The following is a 27,985-nucleotide window of genomic DNA, read 5'->3' as shown; positions in this document are numbered from 1 at the left end:
GGTTGGCATCAGCCCACCTCACAAGCGTGTCAAGGTCCCTCTGGATGGCATCCCTTCCTTCCAGCGTATCAACCAAACCACACAGCTTGATGTCATCGGCAAACTTGCTGAGGGCGCACTCAATCCCACTGTCCATGTCAGTGATGAAGATGTTGAACAAGACTGGTCCCAACACCGATGGTTTAGTGTGAGGTGTCCCTGTCCATGGCAGGGTGGATGGAACTAGATGATCTTGAGGTCCTTTCCAACCCTAACTATTTTATGATTCTATGATTACTGGTCTCCAGCTGGACATTGAGCCATTGACCACAACTCTGTGTGTGTGGCCATCCAGCCAGTTCTTTATCCACCAAGTGGTCCATCCATCAAACTGATGTCTCTCCAATTTAGAGACAAGGATGTCGTGTGGGACAGTGTAGAATGCATTGCACAAGTCCAGGTAGATGACATCAACTGCTCTACCCCTGTTCATCAGTTCTGTAGCCCCATCATAGAAGGCCACCAAACTGGTCAGGCAGGATTTCCCCCTAGTGAAGCCATGCTGGCTGTCACCAAGCACCTTGTTGTTTTCATGTGCCTTAGCATGGCTTCCAGGAGAATGTGCTCCAAGATTTTGCCAGGCACAGAGGTGAGACTGACTGGTCTGCTATTCCCTGGGTCTTCCATTTTCCCCTTGGAAATGGGGATTATATTTCCCTTTCAGTCTCACCCACTCAGTTTTATGGACAATCTCCACAGTTTCCTTTCATATCTGGTTCTAGCTCCTCCAGTGACAGAGAGATATCCAAAATCCCACCCAATGCTCTGTTTGCTAGGATTCATTCTTGTAACATGTTCTCCAGCATAAGGAAACTGCTAGTACCTATGGACACTAAGAACTTTGCATATCAACAGTGAATGAGATGCATTCTACAGCAGCAGTTTCACAACACAGCTATTCTTAGTACATGTTTTTCTTCTTTTTACCAAGAAAGCACATTGGTTTTGAAGTACTTTACATACTCCCTATCCAAAAGTTTTTGTGTTTGTATCACTTGCCAGCATTGGTTTGTACTACATGTGATGTCCATCCCAAGAACAAGAGTCTAATTGCATTACAGCCTACAATGGAGTCCTTGTGGCAGAGCATACTATAGTCAGTTCATAGAGTAAGCTCAATTCTGGATGATGTCTATCCTCCCTAAAGCACTCTACAACAAGAACTGGTAAGAAATATTGCTGAAAAGTTACCTGTTGTGGGTAAGGCGTTGTTCTGAGTTTTGCTTTCATTTTATTACTTTTGGGTTTCACTATTTTCCTTGTTTCCTGCGAGGTAGATACTGAGTTTCTGCATGAAAACTGTGATTTAGAAATGGTAGCCTGGTCCAGTGACAGCTGAAGTTCCTTATACTCAATATCTCTGCAAAAGAACAGTCGAATAAATTACGTATTGAAATATACAGCACAATTCTAAAATGACTCCTTTGAAAATACATGTTAGCTTTCACAACATTTTCATTTTCGTTCTTCAAAGATTTTCACTGAGTTTGCAGTGCAAGCCTGGGGATGCCAGCAGGCAGTGGATCTTGTGTTCTGAGGCCATCCCCACATTAGTCTATCAGAAGCGTTCCACTGGGAGCCACATTAACATCTTTGTACTAAATGTCTCCACTCTCTGAACCTAAGCTATGCCAACTTAGCTATCGGTGGCACCCTGCAGTTTGGAATCACAGCCATGTCAGCTAATGGAGAGACATCTATCTACTACATAATCAGGAATTGGTCTCTGTTCTGGCTCTTACAGTCATCCCTGAGAAAAGGAAAAGGAGACATGTTCCTCTCCTGTCAGCACAATGTGCTTGTAACTAGATCACATGAGGTACAATGTCGTTTTTCTGGTAGTCTCTAGACCTTCATTTCTGCTCTGTTCTGTTCAGTTTTTTCTGCCCCACAGACAGGGCAGATCTTTTGTACAAAAGAGGCTAAAAAATCAAGAGCAGACTGTGAATAGTATTTTGGAAATATTATTTGATATAGTTCTGATGTTTAAATGGTCTTCCCTGGTTTTGTCAATAGCAACAGTGGAGCATATTTTTGAATGGATAACTAGTAGAACTCCCTTCTTCTCTCTTATTTTCTATTTAGAACTCATTTCCAGCAATTTTTAATTCGGGATAACCTGGAAGTAAATTCAACTCAAGAATATGCTGTTCTACCCCTGGTACTGCGTCCTCGTTTTTAGTCAAATCACTTGCCTCAGCTCTTGGGACTCAGGCAGGTTGCAGGGCTGTGTCTTTCCCTCATGCTGCTGGCTCTCACATCTGTACAGAAATGAGGGCAGCATTTGCCAGTGTGTCTAGGGCTGAGTTTAAGGAAACACCCTATGGGTTCTCAACTCATATACATTGACTCCCCGAAGTCAGGTTATCAGAGACAACATTGCAATACACAAAGACACATGATCCTACCACATATATCATGCAAACACATCTTATTTTCAGTCCAGATAAGAAATGGAGCGTACAGCTCTCTACTTTTTTACATTATTCAGCAACAGGGGTGCCCACTATCCCTGTTTTTCTTCCCTCTCCCAAAATAGTCTTTTTAGTCACAGCCTGTTTCACTATTAGTCATCTCTCTCATTCAATACAGATTTCTGTCTCTCACAGGTTTATATCAGCATAGGAATTTTGTAACACCTTCGTGACTTGAACTAGAATTCATAAACTGCAGGCCCGAAGAGCTGTACTTTCACAAGCTCGGTGGGAGATACTTGCCACTGTGTGAATGTAGTTTTATACTCAGTATCTGTGCAACCCAAGGCAAGTGAGGGAATCCTCAGTGATTCACTGTCCCTGATAGAAGTAATGCTTCCTAAGGTATCTCTGTCTTCCAGACTTGACATTGTAACCTCTGCTGGGTAGCAGCAGCTGTCACTGTGTCTGGACAGCCCCAGCGCAGTTCTGACACCAGTTACTGAACTGGGGCCCAGATCAAATGCAAACAGCTACAAGTAGGATTACATTCAAGCATATGGTGTATGAGATAATCATCAGGAATACTAGCTCTTTTTAGCTCAATGTAACTAAAAGAGGGAAGATATGAGAAGAAGAAAGTGACTGTAATATGCAAGCACAGAATGATACACAAGTAAAGCAAACTTAAAGGAATTAATTAGTAATGAATCTATTACTGGTAACACACAAAATGAGTCAATTACTGGTAACACACAAAATTAATCAATTACTGATAACACGTAATGGTACAAAGTATTTTGACTTACGTAAGGACATAATTGACACTCACTATGCAGTGAGGCCGTGATGAACGGCTGTTATGCACGATAGTAGCATAGCTCTGTACCCAAACCCAGCCTCCGTGCTTGGACAGTAGTCGATAGTACTTGGTTGTGACTTGGCCTTTCACCAACACTGTGAGTACAACACAAAAAAGCATTTCTTATTGCTTTGCCTTGTGACCACTTCCTGGAGAGATTTATCTGCAAGGAAGGGACTTTTGTCTCTCATTTCACTCCCCTAAACCTCCTCGTTCTCCTACCAAACTTTAAATAGCACCCCTGCAAAGACATCTGTCCTGCCACTTTCACAAGGTAATGTTATTTTTCACAAATAGTATGTCACAAACTATACAGGTTTGTCGTCCTTCTTTTCCAGGTCACCCTGCTCCCTAAAGCTGAGACTGCAAAGACACTTACTGTTTCTAGTCTTCTAACTGAAAAAGAAAAGTTTAAGGCAGCAAAAGTATTTTGAAGGGGACACACCAAGCTTGCTTTTTTTCCAGTGTATTTGGAAGTGCTTTTGTTATTCATAAATTGATGGATTATTGTGTATTTTGCAATGTATTTTGCATGTTTTTATGATACGATGCTTTTTCCTCTGGAAGTTCTACATTTTGAAGTTTGATTTAAAATGGTAAATTTATAATGGTATTTGGTTCTTCAGCACACAAATAAAGATAAGGACAGAGGGGCGAGTCAGTTATCTGATAGATTTCACTAAAAATATAATCCTCTAGGATCCAACTTGGGTTCACTGTGAGCAAAGATGTTTTGGCATAAGGCTATGCTATAATAAGGGTTGTGTAGCATGTCTAAACATTTAATCTAGCCACAGATATTTCTGGTTCAGTGCCAGGCATTTATCTAATGATTCACTAACAGCGAATGCCCAGCCTTCAAAGGTGGTTCTCCTGTGTGCCTCTGAAGCATTCCTCTTACTCTTCCATACAATCATTTATTTTAAATTAGGAAATAAGGGACTGATCTTGCTACATAAACTATATTCAAAACCGGTGATCAATAGCAGCTATCTCTTTATACAATACATGATTAAGATATAGAATTAATTAATTTGCAGATGTAGGGCTTGCAAATGTAGGGCTTTTACTAGACTGAACTTAGTAGCAAAGCTCTCTGTAAACTTGTTCTTTAATGGTACATGCTTGGTGCAGAAGCAGATACAAACTAAGGAAAATGAGCAACAGCTTTGCTTTAAGCCAACTCTAGTAGAGCAAATGACCACTTGAAACGAAACAATATGGCTTTTAGAAATAGTACTCATAGGAGATTTTTCCGACAAGGAGGACGTTGAATATTAAATTGATAATTAAAAGGTGCGTAATCTTTGGGTATTTGTCTACTGTTTGGTAAGTAACTCTGTGGCTATCGGTCATCACGGGGTTGACTTTTTTGTGTGTTCAGTTGTTACTTCAGGGAGTAGGGAGTCGTAATTTCAAAAATAATCAGAGACTGCAGTAATAGTAAAATATAGACCGCAGTAATGTGAATAATGTGAATAGACCAATGCTTACATTTTGGCCTAGATCATCTAACAGATACTTTTTTTTTAATGTGGTCTAGGATTTTCAGAACTGTCTTCATGCTAGTTTAATGGTCAGGTTTCCCTCGAATTCAAAATGCCTTGCTAGTCAGCCTTCCAAAACATAAATTAACGTTGCAACGGATCTCTAGCTATAACAAAGTTCTTCCATGTGCTTTGGGCTTAGTTTTGACTTTCTCACACTGATTTTTTTTAAATCCCTGTTTTAGCTCTCCAGTTAAGACAGTATTTTAAAAGATGTGAAAACCACAGAGAACTACAGTGTTCAGCTTTCCTTCCCAATTATGTGGATAAACCAAGATTTCTCCTGGGACAGGGGAGGACTCCATGTCTCCTGCATTTTTAGCAATCTGAGGAAAGTCTGACCTTGGCTAGGGGACAGTAGCTGTGCTTCTGATACAGTAAATGAGGTCAATTTCCCTTTGGCTCTGTGTTAAATTGCCATGTTTGATGCTGATTGGGAAACCTCAGAAGTGGGAGTGAGGTAAATTCACTACCAAGACGATCTGTGCAGGCTAAGACTTCTTGGTGGCCTCCACTGCAATCAAATGAGGAGGATTCAGTGGGTTTAGCCTTGGCTTTTAGATGTGCCATTTGTAACTGGGTGTTCCGCTGCTGTGGTTCCCTCCTGGTTTAGCAGGCAAACTGAAAAAGGCACTGGGCTGGCTGGGCTGGTCCGTCTGATCTGTCATAGATGGCTATTTTAAAATGCTCCATCAGGCTCACGGGCATGTGGCTGAGAGCTCCTAGTCTGCATTTAAGGATACAACTAAGAGAAATGGCCTTCTTGGTTCCAAGCTCGCAGCAGTTACTAGTTTAGCTTCCGTGGCACACACAATCTGGCATGTCATTGGCCCAGACCTCAAGCAGCATGATCAGTGGATGGTGCCTTAGAATCTTCTAAGGCAGAATCTTCTACAGTTATTCTGCCTCTTAAAAACCTGTGGAGCTCTGTCAGAAAGGCTGATTGCTGGGGAAGTAAAAGTAAACTTAATGTCACAGACAGAGTATAAACTGTGCTCTGCTGTAAGATAGGTTCTATAAATACATAGGTTGACTTCCAGGAAGCAGCAAAACTGTGTGATGATGACATCGGCTAGGGCTGGGGCTGGAGCTGGGACAGGGCTTGGGCTTGGGCTTGCCTTCCCAAGGCGCAGAGATTGACTCTTGTGAAAGTTTATGTGGGAAAAGCAATGATGTTATAACGTGTGGGATGCACAAAATCATCTGCATGGAAAGATAATGGTACAAATGAAGTGACTTCTCTGAGGCCAGAAAAATATTTTGTCTATACTGGAACAGAGGGATATTTTGTCTGTACTGGAACAGATTTTCTATCCTGTCTTTTAGAATGCATATCCTTAGGCAGGGACTCATTATTTGTGCAGCCACATTTCCCCAGTTGCAGAGCAAACACTGTGTATATTGATGGTGCTATAGAAATAAATAACACTAGTTCAAACACCAGAAGCTTTTTCATATAGCTGGAAGCTAATCAGATGTTTAAAACAGGAAGCACTGTGTGCTACTAGCACCCCTTAGGCAAATATTCACATCTACAGTTTCTTCATGGCCTGATGTTCTTGTTATATCCCTTCTAACTAGTTCTCCTCGCTGATTCCTTTGTTTTGTTCTCTGCACTGCCCAACTTAAAGTTCAGTTGTTTCAGGTCTTCAGTTTGGGATTTTTTTCCTTTTTGAAACAGCAATTGCTTACCCTAGTTTAGGATTCCTTTTTTATTTTTCCCCCTTTTTTTTTTCTTCCCTTAATACCGTTATTAGGTGTAAGATGTTCCTCTCCAGATTTCTTCATCAGATGACACTTAATCATCAGATTGCTTTAGAGAATGGGATGTCAAACTTGCCAACCTTTTACTGTTCACATTCCTCAGACATTTAGTGATGGATTGTGGGGGAGTTATAACAGTGCTCCCCAGAGGAAATTTGTACATTTTACATCTGGTTTAATAATTCCTATTACTTGGTATTCTAACCATGATTGTACGCTGTTCCCACTGTTGCCCAAGCAATAGCCATTATTTTTTGCTTCTTGGCATTTATTTGCTTTGAAACTTTCATAAATTTCTATGCATATGGCTCGCATTTTTTTTCTGTTTGTTTTTAAACTTCCAATCACTTATCTTTGTAATTCAGACTGAGTACCTAGAGAATGGCTTTTAGTTATTCCGCTTAGTTGAGGGTTTTTTTCTTGGGGGGAAGGTGTAATTCAGTAAACATGTTTTGTCTCTTTATTTAAAACTCCAGTTGTACATGGATCAAACTGGCAGCCAAAGTACAAGTCTTCTACCACACAGAGAGAATTATTCATCATTCTGTTCTAAAATGGAACACTCTTCCCCAGAGATTATTTCTGTTATAACCGCATCATCTCTATACTGGTTAACATAGGTATTTCAAATAGTCTTGTGAAGATAGTGAGTGGTATTTTATACAGGTCAACATTCATGTCCAGGTGGAGACATTAACGCTACAAAGAGAATGCCCCTGACAGGACATTACTATGTACCCTAGTCATTCTAGTTTTTAGTTTGCAATAGCCCAGAGCATTCAATGGTGTTCTGGCAAATATGAACTTGCTGTGAAGACCAGCTTCTGCTTTCCCAGGTGTAATACACACTGCCATCAGCAGAATTTGACATTTGGAATTTCAGCACTGACTTGCCAAATACAGCTACAACCTCCTTTATATTTCAGATCCTCATGAATAGCCCATATTAAGGTGAAGAACTGACTACTTTCTCCTTCAGGGAGCCTAAAAGGAGGATTTGACTCTGGCTGCTTTCAGCCTACAGGAGCAATCTGGAAAAAAATATTCACTGACATTGGTTTTTGGATGTCATCTTTTCATCATATGGGCTGCGATAGACTGAGCCAAATCCAGAGTTCAGCTATTCCCTCAATTTGCTTCTCAAATTAATGTGCTACTGAATGAACTACTTCCCAGATCCAGATGTTCGAAGATATTATTAGTGTCTCTGTTGGAAGATGGGAAATTATTAAATGTGTAATTTTTTTCCCTGACACTCCATTCTCCAGACCTCACCCACATGCTATTAATGAATATTAATCTAAGGAAGTTTTGGTTTTGCAATTCACTTCAAACATGGGATGATTATTAATAACATATTTCAGAGGCACGGGGAGCTGTTGCATAATTTTTACTTCAACAACAGAGGCCAGGAAAGCTCAGATTTTCCCCTCTCACTCACTCACTTGCTCTTGGTTTTTTTCCCTTCAGAAGTTCACCACCCAGAACCAAGCCCGAATTTTCAAAAGAGCCCAGATCTTTTAAGTTGACAGATAAAAGTGGCCAGATATTTTTTCTTTTTATCCCCCCACCCAAGCACGGCGTGCTGAGTATCTTGCTTTTTTGCAAAACTAATGGTTTCCTTAAGTGACAGCCAAGCACTCTAGGAAATCTATCTACAGTCAAGATTTGGAAAGCTTTCTCTACTTTCCAGCATAGCACTTGCTCTCTGCAAAACTTCTCACTCTACTTAATATATTTCAGTCTAGCATTCTTTTTACTTACATAAATGATGAGCATATCGCAAATGGAACACATCACAGCCATGAACGTGGTGGTAGAGGGTTTTTTCTATCAGGTCTTGGGGCTCATATCCAGTTAATTCGGTCACCCTGGAAATGGGAGGTTCCATAATAAGCAAAATCTCTAGGAATATTCAATTTCATTAACCTAACACTTGATTGTGCCAACAAATCAGGTGCCTAAAAATTGCAGGACAAAATGTTAGTTTTGGAAAGAGAATCCTCATCTTTATAAGAAAATAAACTCTCTCAACCCAGCCAAAACAAGGTGCAGCTAATTCTCTGGCCAGCCTTACAAACAGGCAGGAAAAAGTTCTTTTACTTATTCCCACTTTTGGCTTTTGCCACTGCCATGCATGATTCTTTGCACAAAGATCCAGTCGAGGAGCCATTAATAAAACAATAGAACTACTCTTGTGGACTGCTGACACATTTTCATTTGCTTTTGTAAATATAAATATGTAGCGTATATGTTAGTCCATAGAAGTTGTGATCGTGGTCTATAAATAAATTCAGGTTAACACCTAGCAGAAGAAGGAAGCAGGAGCTTATTCCAGCTGAGAATGTGGAAAGACTAAGAGTTGTGAGGATCACAAACTAAGAAAAGGAAGGCTGAAGGTAGACTTCAGAAAAATGCCCCATGATGGGAGATCAGATAATGGAAGAAGTTTGAAACAGCAGTACCTCTGCAGATGTTAAAGACCCAGACTACACTGGGTCAGACCTGAAGAGTCAAACTTCATGGTTCAAAATGGACTTCTGTTTATTTAGCATAGTTGCTAGAGAAAAAAATCCTTAAAGTACGAAGTACAACTTCAGCCATAACATGGCTTGGTTACCTAGTGTTGCTGGGGATGTTTTATGCTGTCCTGGGCTTTCTGCACCAAAAAAGGCAGAACAGAGCAGAACATGCAAAGGCATGTCTACAATAATAATCAACACAGTCCATTAGCAGGCTACCTGCAGAGTAAAATTGCTACTGCTGGGGATCTACTGCTGCAGCAGCAGGTGTATCTTCATAGTTTAAATTGGGGATTTTTACTTGGGACTAGCTCTGGTCTAGACTTATGGACTTGGAGTGCCTTAGACATGCTCTTGGAGGCTGTACTCCAGCCTAGATTGATTCAGAAGGAATACAGTTCACATGCCCAAGGCCTCTTTATAACTAGTGCAACGAATAGGGATGGTCAGGACATTCGTAAGTCTGAAACACTAATGAGATACACTGTATCAGAGAATAACACAGTAGTCTCTACAGAAATGAATAGATGGGTCTCAAGCAACATGTGTCATTGGGGAGCAGCAGACAATTTGATTACTTTTTAAAATTCTGTTTTAGTGACTATTATGCATCCTGTTTACTCATACCCTAATGTTCAGCAATCACGTGGGTCCCACAAAGACTAGAGACTTTACATTCTACTTGAGAGAGAGCATTGAGGGGGAGGATTCTTCTGAAGGAAATTGAAGAACAACCAGGAAAAACAGTAATATCTTCATGGTCTGATGTATATTACAGTATATTTTATATATATATATATATATATACAGTATATTTGCAACCATACCTCCCCTAGCTATGCCTTCATCTGGGAAACTCTTGCATGCCTTTGCTTTAGTCAGGGACTGCCACTGGGGGGTGAGCACATGTGGTCTCTTTCTGCAGCAGGATATATGACCATACTCTTGTGTTTCTCCCCTACAGTGTGTGCTGTCCCTTGTAAGTGTGGCTTACAGTTCTAGAGGCCTAAATTCTCACTTAAGCCTACCAGCATAGTGAAATACTGGTGAAAGATCCTGCTCAAGTTTCAGTGCTCCTTCTGACTTCAGTGCAATTAAAACAAAGGTAGCAGTTTCATCCCACTCGGTGCATACAGAAACAGCTAACCAAAACCAAACAAAATGCCACAAACCTAAGCCAAGTATTAATTTTTCTGAAGGCACAGCCTCACTTTGAAGCTGGTTTTCCTATGGACCAAAAAAAACCCCATCATTGACTGTTCTGAGGACACCCAAACTTTTGAAAACTGAATCTAGAAACAAACTCAGCTGCTCGACCTCCTTAACACAAACCTAGCCCCTCAGTAAGCCACGCTAAGGATCCTGGGCTCTAAAGATTGTTCTTTGCATGTGACAGGGCACACAAAAGGAAACAGAGTTTGCCTCAATGATCAGTTCTGTCCTTTAGAGCCTTTATAAACCATATAGCAGTGAATGCATAGGCTGCACCATGAAACTCAGAAGCAGCAGATCACTTTGGAGGGAAGTGTCTCCTTTTCCCAGTGACCTTGATAAATGAACTCTTGCATATTTCAGGTGTCTAAAAAGGCTTATTTAACTGCTCCTTTCAATGGCTTTCACACTGGCCTGTCTGCCGTGACTGTTACCTCTAAAGATCTAGCAACAGTTTTGCTTGCATGGATACCAAAAGCAAGCCTGAAAACAATTTTGTCTTATTCATAATATGTCCCTGTTCTGAGCAAATATAATTTGGTTTGCTCAGCTGGGAGAGCAACAGGCTTCGGTAGTGCTTAATAGCCCTGATCGTCCTGTGTGCAGACAACGCTCATCTGCTCTTTGGTAAACCCGGCTATATGTAGCAGCGCTGGTTCTTTCTGTGCTCCTGTCAACACCTCTGGTTATACAGTTTCCTTTGAAGACACTGTGTCTCCAGGCAGTTCCTCTTAGGCACATAATTTCATTTTTTCTGCATGCAAGGACATGTTGCTAACCCCCTTGTGCTTCTTTGTAGCTGTTACAGTAAGTAAAGCATGCCAAAAAAAAAGGAAGGATTCCAGCAACAACTAGCTCTTTGTATTTCAGCAGCTGATGACCCGCTATCTCATTGACTCAGCACGGCCAAAGAGCATGATCTTGCATGGTTGACCTGCCATGCAAAATTTCCTCACCGGATACAGACTCTTTTTCACTATTACATATGAATATCATTTCTGCCTCTTGCAAATCCTGCATGCCAGAGAAATGACAGAGTATGTGACATACTGCTCCACATGCAGGGCTAGTTTGAAGAAAGATTATCTTGTCAATAGCCAAATCTGTTACACTGTGTGGGAATTGGGCTTTTCCCCTCAAGTTATCTGGAACTGCACAGTACAAAGTATCATTGCATACTAAAAGATACCATGTTTCAAAAAGAGGGAAATGAATCATTTGACAACTCCTTCGGTTCTGGTTTTGTGCTCTTCTTAGCTGGTATGTGAGCTACATAAGCTGAGAGTGAAGACGGGGTTCTCTTTCCTCAGCAACAGCCATTTTGACAAGTCTTGTGTAAGATGGCAGTGTTTTCATGTAGTAGCCATTTCATTTTTATTCTAACCCCATTAGTAGGGTTGGTTTCACTGTTAAGGCATTACACTGAAGTGCAGAAGACTTTTCGTACTACTCTGTCAAAAGCTTTCTGGATGACCTCAGAAAGCACTTCAGTTGTGCTTGTTTTGGGCTTTTGCTTGTTTGTTTTGTTTTGATTTGTTTTGGGATGATGATACATCCTTATTCCTCTTGCTAGCTTAGTATGTTCTTTAAGGTAAAAATATATTACAACTCATCTATCGATTACTCACAGCAGGAAGGCTTTAGTTGGCTTTCTGAAACTGTAAGCAACCATAAGTTAAATTGTACATGCTCTTATATGCTGGCACTCAAGACAAAGTATGGTCTATCTAGATACCTGGAGGGCTTTGAAGACCCATATGGTTTTTGTGTCATGGATCTATTTTGGATTGCTTTATTTTTTTTCATGGATATTTTGATCTGTTTGGAAACCATTGTAGTTTATGATAACACTTGATTTTGAAAACATTTTATGCTGGAAATTACATAGCTGCTTACCTGGAATCTAGGAATATTAATTTTAAGTCCAAACTTGCTCTGAACATAAACATGTTACTGTGAAGTTTGATCTCAGTGATTGCACTGGGAGGTAAAGATTGACCTACAGCCACCAGTCCTACGATTTGGTAACAGGAATCATACAGAGACATATCTAGCATATACTGCCGTATCTTCAAATAGCCGCTGCAGTGGATCACCTGGCATGAGAAGAAAACACACTTAATATCTGATGGCAATGGAAAAGGCTGCAAGCCAGCTGACCACCCAGTTTCAATGAGATTACAAAGCAATACACCCTTATAACACTTACATACTGCATAGTCTATTATGGTTTCAGAAGTGCAGTGACTTAAACGGAGATTCAAACACAGTAAATGCAGGTCTTGTGTTTGTGTTTACTGCCAACATGATTAACCCAGTATTAAAATACATGCTCTTTGGTGACTAGCTAGACTTTTTCTAGTTAATACTTTAAACTCTCTTTAATATAGATTTCTCATAGACACAGTCAGAATTCCTGTTATTAATCAAAAAATATGGAAGCTGCTTTTTCAAATGTGTCTCTCTCTCACACACAGAGGTGTATATATAAGCATTCATATATTAATGAGTTATTATTCTGATAAAAACCAGACACTTTAAAAATCTAGTGAAGATTAATGCATCACATTTATAAAAATTAACTGCTGTATGTGTAAATGCACTAGAAATGAGTTTAAGTAAGTTCTCCAGTAAAGTTCAGATGACATTCTTTTGACATATGACCAAGCCCAGGGTCTTGAGAGCAGACTTTTGAATCCCCATATACAATTCCTAATCAGAGGAGTGACAGCTTCAGTGTTAGACTGTAAAAATTCACTGTCAGCTAAAGAGAGGATAAAATTGTAACGTGGGGACTATCCAGAACATAAGATTTATTTTATGTAGTGCTGGTGTTTAGAAATCATTTGTGCTCATTCCAATTTTGTAGTCCAAACAGCAGGCATACTACACATCATTCAGCTTAATTCTGTGTTTGCTTGACTTTTAGCTGTGTCCAATGGAAATTAATTAATTTCTGCTTTCGGGGGTATTTAGGTTCAGGGGTATTTAGTACCCCTGAACAACCTACTAAGCAGTCACCTATAAATTGGTTCCTCCTGTATAACCTTCTTTCCCCCTCTCTAATCACCAAGTGATTAGTATGTTTAGCAAAAGTACAGTAGCAAGTGAAACTTATTTAAGATCTCTCTTCATATCCTACTCATTCCCAGACTATTTATGAGTTTTTCTTGTGCTTCAGCTAATCAGGTGATATTTTCAAAATTATTAAGTCCTGACTCTAAGTGCTGTCAGAGAATAAATTTAGGCCAACTTCTTTCTAGATAAATACATCTTCAAATATTTCACTGTGTAAACTTTTAATAGTGAGCAAAAGAAAAAAGAAGGTGATCCCTATGTTATAAATGGGGAGAAAATAAATGCATAAAAATTAAAAAAGAAGAAGAAAAAAACCCATTTACAAATATACAGAGATACCACCATTACAGACTCTTTTGCCTGATTTCCTATTCAGCTTTGGGACAGAATCATTCTTATTGGGAAGCAGCTGAGCAAACATGAGCCCATGTAATGACGAATTATCAGTCTAACCAGGTAGATAGCAGTGTAAATAGACAGATATATGCCTGGACTTTGAACACATTCTTTTAAAGAGCTCTGTTTCTCTTGTGTGCTTTCCTTTTTGTTTTTGAATGACTTGAACAAAATGAATCCTCACCAGACTGCATATGAAGTACCCTTCTCTCCTGATGCTTAAGGAATAGAATTATACTGTGCAGCTTAAAGAGCAGCAAATGCACATTATGGAGCTGAAAATAAGGACTACATGAAGAGCAGGTGTTAGTATAGAATCTCAGCATTTGCTGTGGCTTCTCATTTAATGTAATAAATAGAAAACTAACACAAATGGTAAGATTTATAAACAGACTTGGTGGTTTAGTACAATTCAGCCTCAAGTTGATAGTAATGATTGTTTGTGGTAACATTACAGTCTCATTAATGTTGAGATAATTCTGGTCAGGCCAATAAAGTGACTAGTATGATGGGGCAGCTGCTCAGCCAGAGCACAGTAACACCAAGGCAGAGGGATGCAGGAAGACTTCCAAGTTCCTGCCTCACCTGCCTCCAGTTCCATAGAGGAATAATACCCAGCTGTGTGCTCTCTTTGCATGTCCATGGCTTTCCTCCAACCAATTCCCCAGTCTTGAAGATCAGGAATCAGTATGTGGGAATGTGCCACAAAAGCAAACTCTAACACAATGTGAGAGTATAGGCTTGCATTACTAAGGGAATCTACAATCAGCAGTGGCAATTTTTTGACCTGTTCTGATTGTTTCCATCACAGATTTTGTTTTCAGCTACACATAGGTAAAAACCACTACATAAATCAGCTTGTCACTCCTTGAATACTTGGGGGTGGGGGCTAAGAGGGGGGGCTGCAAAGCTTATATACATTACCTTGTAGCCACTGCATGTCAATCCTGCATTCCTCTTGGCTAGGACACACTTCATTCTCAGGAAAAATGACCTCTCAATTTCATATTCTGAAAGCACAAACCACACTGATCATTTATTACTGAAGATTTCAAAAATTGTCCATAACATTGCCTTTCATTATTTAACAGATGTGTTTATGTCTCAGCCTTTGACAGCTGCAGAAGTCAGCCGTTCTACTTTCCTGCTCAATCTCTGCCCTCAGAATTTTTTTTCACCTTCATCTTAGGATTCTCTGTGAAAGCTATACAAGTCAGCATGACTAGGTCTCCAAATTTCTGGTTTTACCACAATTCATAAGGCAATCACCTTGTTTCTGAACAGCTGGGTACCAGCCCAAATTGGTAAAGGTAAGGAAATGTATCCTTCGGAGCGGAGGTAAATGAAAGTACTCTCCAAAATAATAGTAGAATGGGAAACAAGAAAATTCATTGGGTTTGTAGTAATTTGAGTATATGTTGATAGTCGTGCCGAGATTGTTGAACTTCTGACCTCCATATGCAGTATTATTACCTGTTTCATTGACTTCCAACACCATCTTGGTAGATGGCTTTTAAACAAATATCTTCATGGGTAACCTCCAGAAGTGTTTAAAGTTAAATATTGCTCAGGTGCACACTTATTTTCTGCTAAGAATAAGTTACTATTATTTTTAACATTAATTATTCTCAATAACAGTTCAGACATCATTAATTAGTTCAGGTTTTTTACTGCAAGTTGTGGTTTTGCAGAACACAACTGCATCAGGAAAAGACAACTCATTTTGTACATTTGTGAACAGAAAAATCAGGGAAGTAGAGGGGTATTCAGATTTGTTGTAATGTGTATTACCTCCTAATTCCCCACAGAGTTTGATCCAAAGTCCACTGTAAACAGCTCGAGTCCTGCTTCAACTTGATTTAATTGCTGTGTTCCTGATTTTTGTGCATCCATCACCCAATTAACACCTCTTAGCCATACACCTGCGTTGGCTTGAGCCTCAGAGCACTACCAGGAACCGATAAACTCTATATAAAGTTCTGAGTTTAAAGGTCTGAAGATACAACCACAGAAAAAGGATTTAGTGATGAGAGAAGTGTGATGTGTAGTGCATCCCAACTAGAATCAGCCTTCTTGAGTACGTGAATTTTCCATTTATCTTCCTAATGCAAATTAGATCCATATGCGGAAAAGCAGGCACTTAAATGAACTGGCATATCTACTGGAGTTTTAAATACAAATGTATACAGTTTGGTGGGAGGAAGCCATACAGTACAGATTACTATTGCTGAAGCATGATCTCACAAGTAAAGAATGGATTTGAGAGTTGGGAACATGCAATTCATGGCTTCAATACAGATTTTCTGTGTGACTTAACACTAGTTCTTGCTCTCTTTTTGCCACAGTCCCATGCACACAAAATAAAGATAACTTTCTCCCTTCAAGGGGGCAAGGGAATAAAATAATGCACAGTAATGAGCATATAAAGACCATCCTCTCACATGGACTCAGTTGCTAGCAATTTAAATGACTTTCATTCTTCTATAAAAAAAAAAGATGATTAATGGAAACAGAAGCAATGCCTTAAACTTCTCATATGTCCCGCCACAAGACCTAAAAGGTTCTCTTTCAGTGATGAACTCCTTCTAGACACCTTGTTCATTAGCCTTCTATTTGTTGCTTGCTTCATTTTTAAATGTTACTGCAGACTGGTGCACTGCCACCAGAAACACCCAGCTCTAACTTCATTCTTCCACCAGGAACAGGTTCTGAAACACGGTGTGGTTTTTAGGCATCTATAAAACTAGAGTAATACTTAGACTGTAGGATAATATTTTGCTTTTATTATTGAAATTGGTCATTATTGTATTATTTTAGGAGAGATCTTGTGTATCTGATTTCATTATGGTAGATTGTAAGCAAGAGGTCCCCTGAATGCCAGTCCTTATAACTAGCTACAGGCTCTCTAGGAAACCAGTAGGGTGTTTAAAACAACTCCAGGGCAAACATGTTGTGTGGTGTAGGAGGCCAGAATAAATAGCATTAGAGTTACCCCCTACTTCTAAGTGGTGTGGAGAGGGAAGGTTGATAGAATTGTGATTCAATAGACAGAAGAGTAACAATCAGTAGCTTTGTTGTTATGTGCAACCAAGTGCAAAAAGCTGCACCTGCAATTTAATAATGATGTGTTTATTAATTATTGATCATTGAATTAATAGGGGTTTAGTAGTATGTTGCTGAACCAACAAAGACTAGTCTCTTAAATCAGTTTATCATACACCTGCAATCTAAAGAGGGAAAATTTACCCATGATGTAACCTGGGACTCATCTGGGAGCTTCCATTTTTGAGGCTTTGCCTAGCTGATATGAAAATGCCTTAACTAAGCAAATGGAGAGATGGTCAATGTGGCCAAAAAAGAATCTGGGCCCTGTCTGACGTACTGTTTTACCTGAACAGTCCAAAGTATACATGTATACATGATGACAAGTATTCCTCCTCCTATGTGTATTAAGGGTGATTGATTGTGTTTGTGTGGGAGCCCAGTGGTGATGCAAGAGTTGCATCCCCACACTGGGGAGGAGGGCAACAGGAGAAAAAGAGAGACTGACCATTCCCAGATGGTCTGAGACCATAAGAACTGTTAAAGCAGTTATTTAGTAATGCAGAGTGTCTATAGCAGAGGCGGATGCAGAGTGTTACAGCTGGGATTGTTACAGTGGCTGGGTAAGGCTCAGGGTTGTGTCAAGGTGCCCAGTGAATAATGTGCAGGTGCCACATGGCATCTGACATCTTGTTTGCAGGATTAGAGTTGAAGAACACAAAAGCTACCAGAGAGAGATCCTTGTAGGTGTGTGTGTGAGTGCATAAAATCTACTTGCAAGCTTTGAGACTGACTCGCTACCAAGGAAGAGCAGGACCAGACCATTTATATTGTTCATGCTTACATGAGTGCCATTAGTGTGCATGTGGTGCCTGTAAAAACACTGTTCTTCTGTCTGGGTTGATCTGTCATCCGTGGGCTCTGTGTACATGTATCTTTGTGTACACCTACTGGGAATAAAACCATCTCCAGACCTTATCAAGAAATTGCAAAATACGAAGAAGCAGTAAGACCAAAACTGTCACATAAAAAGCCTAGATGTGTAAGACTGTGAACAGTGTGAATTAGTATTCATATTAACTGATACTTTTGCCAGTGTGACTCCCCAGTAACCTGCAAAGTAGCAAAAGGGGGTAGCAAACAAAAAAAAAGAACTAAAGTAAATTTGTAATTGTAAAGCTGATTAGGAAATAAAGAGACCCTGGCATCCTGCTGGATGTTAATACATCCATCAATATAATGCAAAACTTAAAATACCACATCCAGGCTGTATCTGATGCAATTAAGATGGTCTACTCTGATGAAGAGAACATAGAAAGAAAATGAGGTACTTAAAGGTTTAGCAAGCCAAGAGAGAGATGTTGAATATTCAAATAGGAGAAATCAGATGAGTTGTGAGAAGAGTGATTACTAATGCATGCTGTCCTGCTGCAGAGGTTAAACACAAAATTGTGGGGAGATATTAGGCATGAAAGATCAGTTATAAAGCTGGACAAAAAGCCTGTAGCTTTAAATAGCCAGCACTGCTCTGAAAGCAGAATGACTGGAGATGTTCAAGGATGTAGAAAACTCTCAAATTAAAAAAGAAAGAAACCCAGTAATATAAAATATTCACTCCAGGGTTAAGTAAAAGGTGAATGTAACCAATTATTCTTAAGAGTTAAGTGATTTTATCAATCAGAATTAAGTTTCGAAAAAATTCAAAAATATAACAACATAGAGCATCTAGACATAGTAATGTAATTATTGATATCGCTAACGTTCTTTCAAGCAAACATGTAAGCACAGCACATGTAAATGACAGAAAGAATCTTATGCTATCAAGAAACTAAAACTGGTTTGAAAGAGAGAGGAAACCAATTAAGTTCTAGTTCTTAAGTAATTAAAGACCGTATGTTGAACACTGACAGGCTTAGGGTATCAACCACCTCTCTGTTCCAGTGTTTGACCACCCTTTCAGTAAAGAAATACTTCCTAACATCCTTTAAACCTCCCCCAACACAGCTTTGAACCATTCCCATACATGCTATCACCAGATACCAGGGAGAAAAGCTCAGCACTTCCCTCTTCATGCCCTCTCCTCAGAAAGCTGTACAGAGCAATGGGGTTACCCCTCAGCCTCCTTTCCTCCAAACTAGACAAACCCAAAGTCCTTAGCTGCCCCTCACAGGACATTCCTTCCAGCCCTTCCATCAGCTTTGTTCCCCTCCTCTGGATGCATTCAAGGACCTTCACATCTGTCATGTGCTGAATCCAGGACAACATCCTTCTTAAATTACAGGCCCCAGCACTGCACACAGCACTCAAGGTGAGGCCACACCAATGCTGAATACAGGGGGATAATTGCCTGTTTTAGCTGGCTGGTTATACTGCGTTTGATGCGCCCCAGAATGCGGTTTATCCTCTTGACTGCCAAAGCCATACCCAGCTCAGCATCAAGCAGCATGCCCAGATCCCTTTCTGCAGGGCTGCTTTCCAGCCACTCCTCTCCCAGCCACTTGAGGTTTAAAAAAAGTGAGCCGTCACCACATGGAGATGGCCAATTTTACAGCAAATCATGCTAAATTTCACTGTTGTATCTCTTATTCAGCACTATTTCTCTGAAATATCTACTCTTCCAGCAACTCCACTACATATGACAAAATTTGCCCATTTAATTGCACCTTCTCTAGCATTTGCTACAGCCATCTGTAATTCTGACAAACAGCTGTGTATTGCTATGAAAGGTTTTACTGAAGTTCTCCTTTACGGGTGTAAGTATTGCAGAATGGATCTGCTTTTCCCATCTTCCCCCTTACTTTCTATGCCAGCAACCATTTTCCCTCTTTACCTAAATGTGACTTGTTTCCCTTTCCCAAACAATTTCAAGATGATTGGGAAATTGATCCTTCTTTTCAGAAGTGAGTTGTATAAATTTCAAAGTTTGTACATTCTTCTATTCAAGTTTTTTTCAGAAGATGAGTCAAGAAAATGTCTCAATAGCTGCTATAGTTAAAAGGAAACCTCCGGCCCCACTCCTAAATTACTAACTATCTTGAAATGCTCTGATGATAGCTTCTTGAAAAGCAGACCAACCATCTTAGTAAAGCTCTTAACATTTACGAGAACTTATTGATGTTGTGTTTATCTACTACAGGAATTAGAGATGAAAAGCAGAGCTTTAGGGTTCTTTCTAAATGTTTACCCTCTCATTTTTGGCACAGTGCTTTTCTTTATCCAGTTATGTGGAACAGGATCGAAGGTCTATTTTTCAATTCCAAACAGTTCCAATATTTGTTATAACTTGGATTTACTGATGATAGCAAATTTCCAATTCTTTTTTTTTTTCCTCCCTGTATCAATGTTTAAAATTTGAAAGTGATTGTCCTCTTTCCACTGCTCCACAAACTTTCATTGAAATCTTTTCAAGAATGAATGGTGAGACTCTCAGTTTTCATTCTGGAATTCCAGTTTTCCATTTTCACCCAACTGGGTGATTGGTAATAATTGGAAATGAAAACTGATGCAAGTAAAAGACTAGTTTTGATCAACTTGATTGCATTCTTTGGGCAGATTTCTCCATCTTTTCTGCTGCTCTTCTTTGGAAAAGTGAAACTGAGGTTACTGAGATTCTGACTTTTTCAGTATGTCTACTAGCAGATATTTTAATAAAACTGCCATGTCACTTGTAATGAGTTTTATAGGGGGAGGCACTGCAAATCAGAGTCCATATCAGTGTTCATGATGCCCATTTCAAATAAATCACTGTTCATTTTTTATCCAAACTCTCTGTTTCCCTCATTAGATGCAGAGAAGTTTTTCTGTTCTATTAATATATTACTGTATCTTCTGATCATTATACAGAGGATCCCTCCTTGAAGCGCTGCTACAATATAATTGAGAAGATTCAGTAAAAGCTATAAATGAGGCAGAGAGTAAATGGCTTAATTCAAATCCTAGCCCAAACTTATCCATGTTAATATCTTCACAAAGCTGAAACACAGCAACCTGTGAATGAGAACATAGAAAAACATTGCTGTCTATGGCTGTATGGGAGTTGGATGTCTTTCTCACATCACTGAGTACCATTTCTACAAAGCATACCTTCTCCGCTAACCCCTTGTCTTTTCTTAGCTTAGTATATCATGCAATACAGTTTGACTGCAAGCACTAGTCAAGAATGAAATAGCCTGTTTATATTTTACAGATTTGTATTTTCTTGCTCTCATATCAGAAGAAATATCATGATAAATAAAATTATTCTTGCTATTTTGGATAAAGAATTTGTGCATTTCTTCACTCATATTGCCCATGACTGCCAAACAGGGTTCTCCAAGCATTTCTGTGAAGTTATGGTAAGCTTTATGGAAGCCAGAGTTGTCCATCCCTGGGGGTACAACTATGAAATCCATCTTTGCTTTCCAGTCCATCTTTCATCTCTTTTGAAAGAAAACAGTCACAAAATTCTGTGGTTTGTATACTGCTTTCACAGTGGACTGAGAAAAAGACCATTAAAGGGTTTTTTGCAGCTTCAGTTCTCATGCTTTTTTTTTTCCCTAAGGTAAAACCTACTATTTTATGTTTCTTTCCCAAAGGTCCCAACTTTTGACAGTAGGAAAATATGATTTTGTTCTGTTGCAGAGCCACTTTGCAAGTTAATATATACCAGCATGCAAGTGATACATTCTTAAAGCAGCGCATGGTGCTGCAGTGTAGGTCTCATCTGTCACTAAAAGAGATAAAAAGCCGCATTAAAATTGGGATCTTTTGACACAGTTAATGATTCATGTGCACTCTACATGGCAGCTTGGGTGCAAAGTCAAATTTCAGCTATAGTGTGGGAGAGGAAACCTACTCTCAAAAGGCACATTTAGACCAAAGCGCTGTGCATGTGGGCACCTGCTTCTACCTTCCCTCCAATCCAGCTTGTGTGGAGACACGCGCCTGCTAATGCTAGTGCTGGAGACAAGGCACATGTGTGTTAAACTGCACTCTATGTCCCTGCTGGACTGTTTTACAGGGTGGAAACACAGATACCAGAAGTTCATGTCTGAATAACACTTTATGGCCCATCCCCCAAACACTCTGCATGATTTTGCCTTTTCATTTGGTTATTTTCATCTTTCTTACCCTGTCTATACTACGAAGTCCCACATGTTCTACTCTTATTCTTGTTTAATCTGCAAAGCATCTGGGTCCCACACAGCATATCACTGACTAGAAGAACATGTGAGTATCTTGGCTAGTCTCCTGTAAGCGTAACAAGGCTTTTGTGAGACACAGGAAAGCTCCTGCCACAGCTTCTACCACTTAATTCTGAATGAGGGTGGTACCAACTTCTAGAACAAATAAGAGGCAAAAGCACTGTATGGCACATACAAAATAAATGCTTGTGTGATAGCATACACAGTTTTAAGGTAGTCCTTAAAGCTGGGAATCCAGGATTGATCAACAGGGACAGCATGAGAAGGGGCTTGCAAATGCCTTTGGCAGACTTTCCTTTTGACAAGTTCAGAAGCAGGGCTGGAGATGAGTTAGTAGAAAATGAGGAGTTAGACATGTAAGCCTAATGCGTACTGACTGTCTTTATTATCACTATGCCAGAAAGAACAGGGCAAAACTGAGGTTGTAACTGAGACAATTCTTCCATGTTAAATATTGCATACAAAGTTATATATGAAAACAACATTCCCCTATCCTTCCTTGGTATGTGTGGTTAAAACTGATTCCGAGTAAGAGAGAAGAGACAAAATGGTCAGACATACTTTCCCTTCTCCCTGTTACACTGCAGCATCGTTACCTGAAACACGCAGGTTACAGGCATAAGTATTTGAGAATATTCATCTTTTTTGGCAAATGGGTAGCACCAGTTGAATGATAAAATATAAATGCCTTACATGGCAAAATTGCAAATTATATGTAGAGATAGAGCAAGTTCCTATGCACATGCTAAACTGAAAACTGAGGCTTGTGGGCTGGGTTGGTTTGCCCTGGTAATGCGCCTGCTGTGGTAGGAAAGTGATCAGTTCTGTTAGGCTGTGTCCTAGAGTTCCAAGCTTGCATGAACTGCCCAACTTCCCTCCCTGTTTGCACACTTTGTTCTGTGTTGTGACTGTACTCAGAATCCTGTCAGAGCTGCACAGGGTGAATTGTCTCTTTTGTCATTCCTGTCATTCAAATTCAGCCGTTTGCTAGCATTTGCCTGAATTCTCCTTTGCTCTTCTAAGTGTTGCTTCCAAACTTTTCTTAGTGAGGAAACTTAACAGGACAATAGGCAGAAAGGAAAAGAACAGTTTTTGTAGTCTGAGACACTCTGCTCTCTTTGGTATATTTTACTGTTAATTACCAATGGAGAAAAACAAAATCCTGGGGTGCCAGCAGTCTGCCTTCTTTCCCACTTTTGTACATTCAAAATGGTAACAAGCAGTGGTAACAAGATCATCATGTTAAACCATTTCTTTCAATAAGTTCTCTGACAAAATATTTTTTAACTAATTCAAACAGAAATTCCTGTCAAAATTTGTCCTTTGTGTATGTAGTACTAGAAAAAATTCTTTAAAACTTAGGATAGAAGAATAACCTTCCAGATGTAAAAATTGCTATTCTCTTTTTTAATATTGAACATAACTTATGTATGGCAGAGGTCCTTCCAGGAGAGGAAAAGTATACACTGGCATTTACTTCTTAGCTGACTGAAATGGAGCCCTTAAAGCATCAACCGGAGTGGGAAACCTGGCACAATGTATGCCACATTTCTTGTGTAACTTACATTAGGGTTATAACCAGTCATATAAGAATTATCAAGTCATTTGCAGATAGTCGGAATGTCTACAGAAACTATGGTATTCCTCTTTCCCTTTGTCTGCTCTGGGGAATGTTAATACATATTGCTTTTAGTGTACCGTGCCTTGGTGTGCAAGTCAGCAAAAATTGGAAAGCTATAGACATTTTAAAGGATTGAAATATCAGAAAAAGCATATGAAACTAATAAAAGAGACACACAATGTCTGACTCCAAATACACACATGGAAGAGCAGCACACAATGCTGAATCCTTTTCAGCGTTGCTTCATTGTCTCAGTTAACCTGAGGTACAAATACCTCTAATTTCACTTGCTTGCTTGCATTCAGCTGCAGTGATGACAGATGGACTGACGAGCCGTACCCAGCTTGCACTACTCTGATATTTCATGCTAAAATTTCCTTATTTATTCTTACAGATTGGGTTCAGGAGGTACAGCTTTTCCCCAAAACCTCCAGAACGTTTGGTAAAGGTTGCTGCTACACTCTACCACTCTGTGCTGCTGTTAAAGAGAAAACTCTGCAAAACTGTTTGGTACAGACACACTTCTGACAGCAACATCATTTGAGTTCTTAAGGTCATGGCTTCTTGTAGTATGTGCACCCCAGCTTGTGTCAGTATGTTGTTTCCTCTAAAGAGCGTGCTAGGGGGAGGTGGGTGTAGTCAGTAATCCCAGTGCAGTCCTCACCATTCAGTCCCTGAAAGCCAGCCACTAATTGAGACACATTCAAAATGCTTACCAGCTCCAGACAAAGCACTTTGTAACAGCTCCTTCACAAACATCTCCCAACGTTTTATCCCCCACCATGCTAGTACCAGAATGCTTTGCTTCTCAGTTGTAGCAGCTTAGACTTACTAGCCTGAGAGACATTTAGTCCTATGCTACAGGTGAGGTGAGGTGAAGTGGAGGGCAAACTCCTCACATGCATCCATGAAGTTCTGGAGCTATTGGCAAGGCAGAATCTTGCACGGCACCACAACCTACTAGGTCTCCTGCACTAAGCAGAGGAGATATGCAGCATGCACTGGGTCTCTACAGTCAGTCATAAATATAACCTTAAAGTCTTCCAAGATTCAGAAACTATTGCTATTTAACATCGCACATTTTGGAGCCCAACCACCCTGCTGGATGACTATCTTCTGCTCCAGCAGGAGAATTGTATCCAGTGGACCCAATTTGTTATTTCTTAAAGGAACAAAAAAAGAAGGTCTTTCAAGGTGGTAAGTGCACAAGGAGAGACAGCATACCTCAACACAACTTCTCTACATCCTAAGAAATCAGTTTGCCAGCCCTACACCATGGAACAATTTCCAAATTTCTGCTAGTTAAGCTTTGCATATCTTAGGATAGGCGCCCAAGGATCCTTTCATCAGCCTATGCAACACATGCGGATGGTATAGGGAGTGGAAAACTGAGGTGTAAGGCTTCACAGGTACAAAACTAAGCCAGAACACACTAAAATGCTGCAGACCAGTAATACATTAAGCAATGCTTGGAATAGCGTGAAGGGATGAAGGGGCAGTGAAGTCATCTGAGATCTGAGCACAGCCAGTACACATCGTTCACGTCATTTGGAAAAGATCAGATTATTTTCTTTTTTTTTTCTTTTTTTTTCCCTAGTAATCTATCCCAGTTGAATATAATGGATTAATTTTGTTACAACTGGTGCAAGGTTGGCCTAAAGTCTCATGTGAGGTGATTCGCTAAGGCATACCCTACCTTTAATGTCTGTGTGAGAGAGATTAGTCTTTTCCCAACTCCAGATCCCCTCAGAAAGAAAGTCCAGCTGTTGGTTTCTTTCATAGCAAGGGATCAGTACATATTGCTTTACATTTTCAATGCTGGTCATGCACGTAAAAAGGCAGTTTAAAGACTTTGTAAGTTACAGCTGAAATTCTCCAAAGCCTCCACAGATCATGGGGCTTATGGCTTTCATTGAGTCATAGTTTGCATACTTTTAAGGCCAGAAAAAAAGCATTAGATCATAGGTGTAAATCTGTACAATGAAGTTCGTTAAACTTCAGTCTGTTACCCCTGTGCTGAGCTCAGTAACTTCTGTTTGCCTTAAGCGTATCTTCTATAAAGACATACAGCCTTGATCTGAAGACATCAAAAGAGGAAGAAACCATTGCTTCCTTCAGTATTTTGTTCCTGTGGTTAATCAAACTCCCAGTTATAAATGTGTATATTATTCTAATTTGAGCTTTTGTGGTTTTAGTTCACAGACATTGGCCCTTGATATGTTTTTTCTTCTAAAATAGTCCTTTAGTTCCCAGTATTTTCTTCCCTCGGAAGTATGCATAAACAGTAATCAAGTCACCTCCCATTCTTCTTTTTGATAAGCCAAACAGATGGTGTTCTTTCATCTCTCATTATAAGCCTTTCCAGTCCTTCAGTCATTTTTGCGGCTCTCTTCTGTACTTTCTCTAACTTGCCCTTTCTTTTTCTAAAGTGGACAACAGAATCATGTAGAAAAATCCAGTGTCCATTTCACTACTACTGGTATTCATTCCATTCAAAATTACAATTATTCACCCTTGCTATTCCTCCTCACTACTTCCCTGTTTTTATGCCCAAGGATTTCCTGTTCCCCCTTTTGCCACAGCTTCACAACAGCAGCTCACATCAAGCCGTTGACTTTTATGACTTTTAAATGCTTCTCAGCATTGCTGCCCTCTAATTTCTTGCCCCAAAACCTTTCCTCAGCATAACTTGCCGCAGCACCACACTGGACTTATCTAAAGAGTGATGACTCGACAGCCAGTTCACCAACATTCATTTTCCCAAATTTTATTGCATTTAATATTGCTATGAAGTCTGACAGCATATGATTATTCAGGAATTTTTACTGTCCTTAAAAAAAAAAAAAAAAGAAAGAAAGTATCTACTGTCTGTGCTTGAAGATGTACCTTGTTGCACCTGAAACATTAGGATGTCCAAGGCAAATATGAAGAAAGAATTAATAAAAGCTATAGCGTAAGAAGGCTTTTGCCTTTTAGACTAATGCATCATTTCTTAGGCTCAGTTGTCTGAATGAAAACAGAGAAACCCACACTACATCTGATTTTACACAGTGAGCAATAATTTGCATTGTCCTGAGAAATAAAACTCATGGAAATAAGATTTCTAGAGCTCAGCAGCTGCAAGGCTTCTACCTTTCTCATGGCTTTCAGGTTTGGTCTTTGAGGAAAGCTTCTATGGAACTGATGAAACATTGGACTACAAGGGAAGGTTGGAAGAGAATAACAAAGGACAATGAAGAAGATTAAAAACAAATGAAAAAATCAATAAAGGGACAACATCAAACTTTACTAAGACTGTAAAACTGGGTAAAAATAACCTGTACTCTGAGTTATTCAGTACCAGTAACAGAATATCACAGATACGTATGTTCGTGTTTGTGATTTTATTTCTATCATAACAGATCTTATCCAGCAACAACTGCTGAAATAGCAACTGAACTGAAAATGTGCATACACATCTGAGAATTAGCTGAGAACACAACTTGAGCAAGTAAAGTTGCATGAGCCAAGCTGTAAATTTGTGTTATAAATGTCTGTGTCTGCAGGGCAGTATTCATTTAACTCCTGAGTAATAGCACAGATTGCAGAGATCTATAACACAATAAAGTTATAAAAGGAAAGTTTTTATTAGACCCAGTCACTTGATGATTTATACGTGGTTTAAAATATTAAAAGAGATAAAAACGACAAAAAAAAAAAAAGCTCTTCAAGAAGTCTGTTTTACTTTTTATCAGAAAAAAAAAGCCACTTTCATTCAACTTCCTTCTGTCCTAAGTTATTTGTAGAACTCCATGTTTTATTTAAATATTCAAAATACCTATTAAGATACAGACAGAAGCTGCTTCATTCCTGTTAAATAGGTTTCAGGGCTCAACTGAAGAAAAATGGGAAACCAGCTTTGATTTCCGCAGGCCAGGTAGTCTCAGGTTATACCTCCATATATATATGTATATATATAAATAAAATGGATAGGCTGAAAAAAAAAAGAAAAAGGAACTACTGGTACAGGGCAGATAAATATAAATAAATATTTGGTCACTGTTCATTTTAAAAGATTTATCTGTGGATTCTGGATATTTTAACACACACACACACACACTTACATGCACATCCATGCATCATGTGAGGAAGAGATACACAGCAGATTCATATAAAATAATCCCTATACAAACCAGAACTCAGCTTAACTCCTTTATTTATCTTCTCCAAGTCTAGAAATCCGGATAAGATCCTGCTCTTCTGAGGTTTTTAGCAATTTCCTCTGCTACTCAAAAATTTAGACAAAACATATGCAAATGGATCTCA

General features: G+C 39.5%; 1 protein-coding gene across 6 annotated transcripts in view; it reads right to left on the bottom strand.

Annotated features, from left to right (window-relative positions):
- The window catches only part of SIM2 (SIM bHLH transcription factor 2), a 61,536-nt gene that overhangs the window by 10,031 nt on the left and 23,520 nt on the right, over positions 1-27,985 (bottom strand). For all 6 annotated transcript variants that reach the window (XM_065676932.1, XM_065676936.1, XM_065676938.1 and 3 more), the window contains 5 exons: positions 14,759-14,844; positions 12,257-12,456; positions 8,391-8,497; positions 3,263-3,410; positions 1,231-1,399 (listed from right to left, as the gene is read on the bottom strand). In XM_065676932.1, the coding sequence (XP_065533004.1) occupies positions 1,231-1,399; positions 3,263-3,410; positions 8,391-8,497; positions 12,257-12,456; positions 14,759-14,844 (710 nt within the window). The remainder of the gene's footprint in view (positions 1-1,230; positions 1,400-3,262; positions 3,411-8,390; positions 8,498-12,256; positions 12,457-14,758; positions 14,845-27,985) is intronic.

This window comes from Lathamus discolor, chromosome 4, assembly GCF_037157495.1.
Source record: "Lathamus discolor isolate bLatDis1 chromosome 4, bLatDis1.hap1, whole genome shotgun sequence".
Classification (NCBI taxonomy): domain Eukaryota; kingdom Metazoa; phylum Chordata; class Aves; order Psittaciformes; family Psittacidae; genus Lathamus; species Lathamus discolor.
Note: the sequence above shows the minus strand (reverse complement) of the source record. Positions and strands in the feature narration are given on the sequence as shown.